General features: G+C 37.9%; 1 protein-coding gene and 1 pseudogene across 3 annotated transcripts in view; one reads left to right on the top strand and one right to left on the bottom strand.

Moving 5' to 3' along the window:
• Positions 1 to 102: 102 nt before the first annotated feature.
• LOC306886761 (ERO1-like protein alpha) lies at positions 103 to 3,134 on the bottom strand (annotated as a pseudogene). Its single transcript has 11 exons — positions 3,072 to 3,134; positions 2,271 to 2,390; positions 2,118 to 2,201; positions 2,006 to 2,044; positions 1,859 to 1,935; positions 1,686 to 1,759; positions 1,434 to 1,554; positions 1,202 to 1,248; positions 415 to 491; positions 241 to 333; positions 103 to 166 (listed from the first exon to the last, which is right to left on the bottom strand). The product of its transcript is annotated as an ERO1-like protein alpha (transcript).
• A 4,747-nt stretch (positions 3,135 to 7,881) lies between these two features.
• Positions 7,882 to 9,631, top strand: part of LOC306886515 (protein Smaug homolog 1-like) — a 42,594-nt gene continuing 40,844 nt past the window's right edge. For both annotated transcript variants that reach the window (XM_079443676.1, XM_079443675.1), the window contains exon 1: positions 7,882 to 8,166. In XM_079443676.1, the coding sequence (XP_079299802.1) occupies positions 7,971 to 8,166 (196 nt within the window). In that variant the 5' untranslated portion in view covers positions 7,882 to 7,970. The remainder of the gene's footprint in view (positions 8,167 to 9,631) is intronic.

Raw genomic sequence — 9,631 nt, 5'->3', positions numbered from 1 at the left:
TTTAGAGACAATTGGTATAAATCAAACAACCCAAAACAAATCTGTCCTGTTGTGTTATGGATGTCAGATCCTTGACTGAGGCTGGACGAGGGATTTTTACAGTCACTGTTTGAGATTTGACAACAGCGACCGAAAGTTTTCCAGCTCTCTGATACTTGTGGAGATCCTGAAACAAAACAAGACACGTGAAAAAGGCATTTCAACTAAAGATATCCTGACAAAAATAGATAATCAATATACCTTCCAAAAGCATTGAACAAAGACACAATTTCCTGCCGGCTGAGCTGAAATGATGGAGAACAGGATTTTCAGTGTAGTTCCCAAGCCCTGGGTCTATGAGAGACATTCACTGAACATCACATATCAACACAAATAACATCATCTAGGTATATGTCACGATCTTTACCATCTTACCTGCAATTTGCCCCAAAGCCTGCATTTAAAACACTCAACACAGTCCATGATGCGTGAGATGTTTTTAAAGGTCAGTCCTAAAGTCGGGGAAGAAGCAAATGATTCATTATGTCTTTAAAAACATAACACTGTTATTATAGCAAACATAGAAGAGTCACTGACTTTCAGTTTCATGGCTTATTTCCAGCAAACAGAGCAGTCTCATCAAAATGCAATGGAAAGGATCTGCAAATTTTAAATATATTAGAATATATATTGTGAAATATTATTACAATTACATCACTCTAAATGGGTTGTTGTTGTTTTTTGAAGCAACCATTGCAATGGTGAAGCAGGTTCTTGTTCTCGTTGTCTTGTGTGGGTTGGCCAGTGTACAAATGGAAGGTGGGAGCAGGTGTATGTTTATACTGGCATGCAGTCCTGAGATCAGCCAGTTTCTCCACACACAAGCCTCAAGGAACAACAAGACGGACACGTTCGTTAAAATATCCATATAAAAACAGCACCTTAAAGCAGAAACGTACCCTCTAGCCTAGAAGCCTTGCCCTTTAATGAGAAACAGACTTGTCAATTTCCAGCTGATCAAATCACTGGTTAAATGGATCTGAAGAGCGTAACCTTACCATCATCTCCTAAAGTGGAGGGAAAGAATGAGAGAGACGATTACAAGGATTATCTGTCATAAGCATCACGATATGATGGGTCTACTGCAGATATAATCAATGTGCTTAAAAACAGACTAATTTTAGTCTTGAAAACATAAAACAAAGCATTAATTAATGCTCACCACTGTTAGACGCCAAAGGATTCAGTGGTCGTTTAACTGAATAGGGTCTGAAATAGTAGCAAAAAATAAGTTGTTACAACATTATGAGCACTCATATATTGTGTTATCGACGCAACAAGTAAAAAAACAAGACATTGTTGATGGTTAGCTAACAATTCTGAGGTTGCCAACACTCGTTTGAAACTTTGACTTTTCCACACGGGTCAGAATAAATGTGATTGTGACTCTTTACTTGAAGCAGTTCTCCTCATATATGCTGTTCCAGACCCGCCAGGCCTCTGGTCCTTTATAGCCGGTGAAACGCTTAGGGTTGAGCAGAAGGTCGACGTGCTGTGATTCAGGCGAGTCCTCATCTAAGAAAAGAAAAAAATCATTGATGAAGCCTGTGGAGGATGACTAAAGCATACTGGTCTGCAGCCCAGGACATACTTGCCAATAATCAGACACCTCAAATACAAAGCAAAATTAATCAAAATATGATTACCATCCAACATGTAGAAACGGTCTGATTCATCATCGTGTTTCTTCCACTCCTGAAGAGCCTGACGTGTCTCATCACTACATGGGGAAACACTGAGAGAAAGAACTTGCACAAACAAGGTCAAAAACTAAGAAATTATGGGTATTCCTGACACAAAAATGAAATATATGTTATACCTTACAGAACCATTGACAACTCCAAGTTTCTCTGCCTTCTCACACTCCTCTATATCCTGACTGGCTGCTTCTGAATACTGTGGGGGAAAATAATCAACATCCAGCAACACTAATATGGACGATATACATTATATGACTTTCTAATACCTTATAACTGCTGCATTTAAGCCCCTCTGGTACTTCACCCTGCACAGAAACACACAAGGAGCCTATAAAGTCACGTATAAAATCCCTAGTGAATGAACTTTGAAAAGCTCACCGGTGTGCATGGTTTCACAGCACAGTATTTGAGTCCACACTGACTGTGGTCTGTCCAGAACGGGCAGGGGTTGTTCAGATTGACCTGAGCATAATATTGAATATTAGAGAAGAAAGAACAAACAAGAAACTCTATTACCAACAATGAACTCACTTTATAAAACTGGAAATAATCAGATGATAGTAGTCTCTGTAGTTTGGGAAATATTTCTTTGTTGTTGAACCCGTCGATGGTCTCAACATCACAAGCACAATCATCAAGAGTCCCAGTGGCCTACGACCAAAATGTAACAATCCAATCAATCAAAAGTATCGTTTATTTGCAAACTGACATTAAAAATCTGTCTCAGAACACCATTTGAAGAAAATATACTGTTATGATACTATGATACAGTGATGGTTTCAGACGGTAAATCTATAATACTTTCAAATATAAAATAATTCATCATTTGTGGATTACTTGATATGATTTTTAGAAAAAATAGCATTTAATCACATTACACACACAGAGACATATTAATAGCTGATAAAATAGAAGCAAATTATAATTACTATAAATATCCACTAATTCACAATTGTAAGTGTTATTGTAAAATTACAACTAAAACCATAAAAATCTGTTACTTAAAATAATCAGAAATTAACATTAACTGAAATAAAACCTATTGTATTTCAGCTAGTTGCAACTTGCCATGGCAGCATTTGTCTTTATAAAATTAACAACAAAACAACTATATAGATATAATTGTAAAACAAAAAAAACACTTTAACTAAAATTAAAATTAAAAACTATATTTAAAAAAATTAAGAATATTTAGGAATATATCAGATGTGTACCATTACCATATTTATATTTATTCATGGCACGCACTGCATTTCTAAAACCATGGTATTGACATATGAAAAACAACATAGTGTGCTCATGTTTAATATTTAATTAAAATGAGTTTCTAACAGGATGATTAGTGATGTTGGTATTCTCACCTGGCAGAAGCACCAACAGAATGAAGGATTTCATTGTCGTTTGTCAGTGAAGGGGTCTGTTCAGTCAGTGAACCCTTTCTCTTGTCTTCACCCGTTACGGTGTTCCTGTACAGGAGTAGTGCACTGCTTCACTCACAGATCAGCCGCTACCTGAGGGACGTAACTCACGCAACAATGAATAACTGAGCCTAACGCGCATTCGCAATCCAAAGTGAATCTGTCAGGCTGAAATGTAATTAGCCTTTCTAATGTCATCAGACCTTCTTTTGGATGAAATTTGCACTACACGCAGTTCACCGCTAGATGTCGCCAAAGACTAGTTTCTGTATTCGGCGGTGTCCTGTCTGACTGTACTGCATCAGCCGCTTATTTTCTGATAGTGAAATATATGTATGTTTAAATCAACCTTTCTTTTAGGTTCCTAGTGATATCTGATCATATTCACCTTATTTTTTTTTGTTTTCTTATATAGGAAGAACCGCGCTGCTGTTAAAAAGGAGAATTTTTTAACAATGCAGCAACACGTTTTAGTGTATGCGCGTGTGTAATTATAAATTATATATAATTTATCATTTCACAGCTTTATCTTTTCTCATAATTTAATATTTATTAATTTACATTCGACCGAGACTTGTCATAGAACTTGCATATTATTGCTCTTTCGTTGGCTTTTTGATTTGATCATTTGTAAGTTGCTTTGGATAAAAGCATCTGCTAAATGCCTAAATGTAAATGTAGGCTACTATATAAATTAATGTGTTTATTATATATATGAATAATATATATATATAATAAATACATACAGTGGGGAGAAAAATAATTTGATCCCCTGCTGATTTTGTACATTTGCCCACTGACAAAGAAATTATCAGTCTATAATTTTAATGGTAGGTTTATTTGAACAGTGAGAGACAGAACAACAACAACAAAATCCAGAAAAACGCATTTCCTATGGGATTAAGGTCTGGAGACTGGCTAGGCCACTCCAGGACCTTAAAAATCTCAAAATATGTGTGATATGACGATATCCATCGTCATTCAGTGTAGCAGATATATTTATGTAAAAATGAAACACTTATTTTGACCGGTAGCTACTTATTAAAATACATAAAATAAAAAATGATCATACAAAATTGTATGATATTTTAAAAAATTATTAAAAACACCTCGCTGACAAATTGGTAAAACCTGGTTTTAAATGGCAAAGATGCGTAAAGATTTAAAATTACAATTAATTTGTACTTTGGGGCTTTTTTATGTCTAATAATTATGTCTAAATCCAAGGATTGGTGTGCTAAATATGCAGTATATGGCAATACACAGATAAATCCATAAATGTGACCCTGGACCACGAAACCAGTCATAAGTAGCACAGGTATATTTGTACCAATAACCAACAATACATTGTATGGGTCAAAACGATCGATTTTTCTTTTATGCCAAAAATCATTCCAAGATATTTTGTAAATTTCCAAACGTAAATATATAAAAACGTATTTTTTTATTAGTAATTTAATTTAGGCAACTTTAAAGGCGATTTTCTCAATATTTTTGATTTTTCTGCAATCTCAGATTCCAGATGTTCAAATAGTTGTAATAGAAAGCTTGTAATAGAAAATCTATCTATCTATCTATCTATCTATCTATCTATCTATCTATCTATCTATCTATCTATCTATCTATCTATCTATCTATCTATCTATCTATCTATCTATCTATCTATCTATCTATCTATCAGTGGTAGGTCAGCGCCATCTGTTGGACGGAATCCGCCAGTACAGCGCGCCTCGCAGCAGATGAAGATCAAGGGCGGAATCGAATGTATCCCAGTTTCCTTTTTCCACAGTTTGTAGCCCACTTTCAGCGCGTCACAGAAGGTCAGAATTATAATATTCCCTTCTTACACAAACATCCTCAGACTTCGACGGACAGGACTTTTTTAAAAACTATCCCCTCCCCTCTAAACAGTTCAAACCAAACTTCCACTCCATCGTCCAGTTTGATGCGGACACCTCTTGGATTCTTTTTCTCCCTAAAAAAAATTCCCTGATCCCCGGTCAGTCGTCTCCTGTAGGATAAGCAATACGATCTGCTCCCAACTCCATTCTCTATTTTTGTGCTTCCTTGTGCTGCCAAGCCCCTGACGTAATGCTCCGTGTTAATTATTAGCATGTGGGAAGCGATGCCGAGACTCTCCTCTGCTGCTTAAACAAGAGCGACTGACTGCGAGGAGAAAAACCTCGTCAAGATGGCCAAACACACTGACCCAGAGTGAAGGGGCACCGCTCCCCGTCCCGTCCAGTCCAGTCCTGTCCCGCGACCAGCACCAATGCGACTGCGCCTTTAGGTGAGTGACTTCTGAGCATATTAAGGCTTTTCAGTAAAAACCTGGGTTGCACCATCTCTTGTCCCAGCTTTCCCTTTTTCTTGCCACACCAGTAGCTTTCTGTGGGAACTCCGAGTATGAAAAATGGAAATAAGTAAGTGTGTGTTCTATTAAAAGTTTTGGGTTGTTTATTAATTATAACTCATAAACGGGGCATTTCGATTAATTTAGGCAGGGTAACCCACCAAACCGCTGACTTAGAGTGGGGAATTGCTTCATATGTAAAGGGTTGTGAAATTGAAGACTGAATAGTGTGTGCTGGCTTACAGTAGGGACAGTCGAGCAACAATTTTTGGGAATGTTCTGGACAGTCTGCGATTCCTCTCGGATATTATACGAGACGATCGCTCGAGTGCCGCATGTATGGACGCGAATAGAAACTGAAAGCCTGTGTTTATTTTTATTTGTTCACATCTGATGCTTTTGCAGGTAAGTGTATGTTTAGGTCACCCTACCGGACTCAGATAAGATATTGAGATTGCGTTAGTTCCCGGTTAACAGTTCATCTGCGAATAAAGTCAGCGCGCGCTTTTAATAGAATAACATTTACGCATTCTTATGAACTCGCTAGTGCCCGCTAATGTGTCAACTAGACAAATTTAGGATTTGATTAATCTCATCCTAGATTCGAGAATCCGGTTTAGAAAAAGGTTCGGTTCACTGATTCATTCTGCACGAGTCATCGTTATGCCAGTAGGTGGCGACAACTGCATCTCTAAACGAATTTGTAAAAATCGGATTTCATTTCGTTTGCCGTTTACACAAAAATCGGATTTGGGCTGACAGGCTGAAGCAGGCTTTTTGTATGAATAAATCAAGCCGGTCGTCAGTTTGATATCCGCATTATATCAAAGTTGATTGTTTACGCTACTTTATTCTTTAGCGCTTACTAGTTCTTAAGCCCGTTCACACTATAAGCGATAAAGCGACACGATCCCATTAATTTCAATGGAGAGCTGGCGATTTTCGGTGACAACGCGACAGTGGCCATTGGCGACCGGATGGGGCGTGTCCAGCGATGCAACAAAGTTCAGAATCCTTCAACTTTATGCAAATGAAGAGCGACTTTCGGGATCGACAGCCAATAGGAAAGAAGACGGTTGTGGTCATGTGATCGTTCTCCTCTCAGCTGTAGATAAACATACGCAATGGAAAAAAAGTAGGCTCTGTTTCTCATTAACTTTTGTTTGTACGTACAGATTTAATTCATATTTATATTATATTTAGTATTTTGCCTCCTAAATGTTTGTATGTAGTGGCAAGAAACCGCTGCTAGTGTGAATGCAGCTTTAGTATCTTACTAGTCTTATAGAACAATTATTCAGTATATGTTAATCTACAGAAAAAATGTTTGTCGTCATATTCTTCGGTCAAAATCTGAGATGCGAGATTCACTATTAAGATTAGTCAATCGTTCCTGAATGGGATGTGCTCATTCAGTTCGTTCGGAAACTAGATGGCTTTTTTCATTTAGTTAATAAACTAATGCTATTTGTTCATACTATAGTCAGTTAGTGAACTATGAGTCAGTGCATAGAAATGGACACAAATTATTATCATTCGCTTAAACGATTCGTTCAAAACACTGATTCATTCACGAATGAAACACCACTGGATGAAGCAGCTTTTTTTGTCTCTGGCTTCTTATGAAAGGAAAGTGGAGTTGTATCACAGACTGAGATCATGTGATATTTGCCAACTAGTTATAAATGGTTAACCTGTTAGTGTTTCTTTGTAGAAATATCACGTACTTGTCATTTTCATCTGGAAGACTTGGAAAGCTCGTGGCGCCTTTCCAAAAGCTTCCGAAACAGCAATGGGATTCAAAATATGTAGATTATACATCTGATAGTCTCCTAGCTGGTTGTCTAATAGCTAGTGGACAACCAGCTGGCCAAACCAGCCTAAGGTAGTCAGCCTGTTGTTTGGAACTGGTTGAACAGCTATATGACCTACCTGGACCATAAACCAGCGTCCAAAACACAATTGCCACCTTTAAGATGAAATTTCCTCCAGTGCTTGACATTTGTGTTTGTATTTCTTCTAAAATATGGACTGTATAATCGCTACTCTTTACTTTCACAGAAAGGAGATGTTCTCTGTGGAAAATGCCATCAAGACTAAAGCTGGACAGTCACTGTATGCTGGACGAAAGCTGAGGAACGTTTTGTAAGCCCCAAGTTTCCAGAGGGTTGGAGAGCTCCAACGAATACCATCTCAAAAGCTTCAAACAGGGATTCCCTACCGCCAAGCCTAACTCCAAAACCCAAGAACAAAGATGCAATACAATACCCACTAGCAAATAACATCTCAAAGGACTGTTTTATGTCAAACCTCAAGTAAAGGTGAAAACAAGTGTGTTTTTGGATACGTCTGCGTGGTGAATCTCTATTGAGCTACAAAGCATCATCATTGGGTCGTAGCCAACTCTCTCGCCCTCTCAACGAACCCAAGTCTTGGTACCGCGAGCCTGCCCACCAGATCATGATGTTTCGTGACCAGGTGGGAGTCCTCGTCGGCTGGTTTAAGGGATGGAACGAGTGCGAACAGACGGTGGCGTTACTGTCGCTCCTCAAGCGGGTCAGTCGGACCCAAGCACGCTTCCTTCAGCTCTGTCTGGAGCATTCCTTGGCTGATTGCACCGAGCTGCATGTTCTGGAAAGGGAGGCCAATAATCCAGGTCAGTACAGAGACTACCACCTTTTCTGAAAGTACTAAACGTATGCGAGCAGGTGGATTTAAGGTGTACCCAAAACAGGTGCACCCAGATTTTTTTAGCTAATGTATAGGTGTCTGGGTGTCTTTAATTTACCCATAAGTTACTTCCGTGTTTATTTGCTGTGGAATAGAGCTTTACCCTGACACCTATCTGTATGTAATGTTGAATTCAAAGTGTTGGTCTAAATTTGAGGGAGTGCTTCAATGTGGGCGTGTGACCATGGAAACTAATAAAGAAGAAGCACATTCATTTATGCACCGGAATAAACAACCAACATGCTGAGCTGAGGGCCTGTGGATATTTCATACATAAAGATATATGTACAGTAAGAAAGAACTATTGCACACATACACAGTCTAAAACCCGAACATGGGATTCTCATCAGAGTTTATAGTGGGCTGGGACTCATAAAGAGCCTCCTTGTGTCTAGCAGTGGTGCATGTTGTATTTTATATGAGGGATTTTAGTGCAGCTCTGTCATTGTTATTCTAAAACATCAAGATGAAGACATCAACTCAAACTCATGAAGTTTTTAAAGTGGTCCTCCTCACCCTGGTGTGTCCACTGACGTTAAAACCAGCTGACGGGGTTGCAGCCCAAGTGAAACTCTTCTGGTTGGTGAATTTCTGTTATCGGACTCAGACTCATACGTTGTGTCTCTGAGCTGCTGGTTTGTTATTGCAGATGGTGGATTTGCATGCTTGTATGTGGTGATGACCTTTTGAATGAATCCACTAGAAATGTGTGTCTGTGCATGCCTACCTGTGCGATTCACCTCTGGCTGTATTACGCAGTTATGCCTATGTCAGCCAGAGCAATGCCAGCTTCCTATTACTCACCAGACAGCAGGGATTCTTTCGTTAATCAGCGTATTTTCTTTCATTCAAGCAGACATTTGGTTTAACCTGGACCCTCATTAAGTATCTTAAACTGAACTCACTTCAGGCATTTTAGTTGTTGTTTTCCCGTGTGAAGGTTATGTTTTGACTTGTTTTGCTCAGCAAACTTGTAACCGATCTTACGCTGGTATTTTACACAGTTTTCGAATTTCTAGACTTGGTGTGGTTTTGTATTTGAAGCCAGTTCAGGGCTTTCTAGGAATGTTTAAGGCTATTTGGTGATTTTTTTTTTAATTTTTTTTTTTTATATAGTCTGAGAAAATACTGTAATGTAATAGTACTGTAAAATAATGTAATTAAGTTGATGAGTTAGCAGAATGACTGCTTTTGTATAAATTTAAATAGGTAATTAATTATAAACCTATTTTATCTATATTTACTATGCAGAAATGTAATACAGCCTATATTATTTCTAAATAATATAGTAATTATATCAAATAATTCATATGTTTGTCTATATATATATATATATGATCATTTATTTATTTTTACATTTAATTTACGTAATATTTTTATAATTATATATA

This window comes from Barbus barbus (genome assembly GCF_936440315.1).
Source record: "Barbus barbus genome assembly, chromosome: 20".
In the NCBI taxonomy this organism is placed as follows: Eukaryota; Metazoa; Chordata; class Actinopteri; order Cypriniformes; family Cyprinidae; genus Barbus; species Barbus barbus.
The sequence above is the reverse complement of the archived record's forward strand: the minus strand, read 5'-3'. Positions and strand labels throughout refer to the sequence as shown.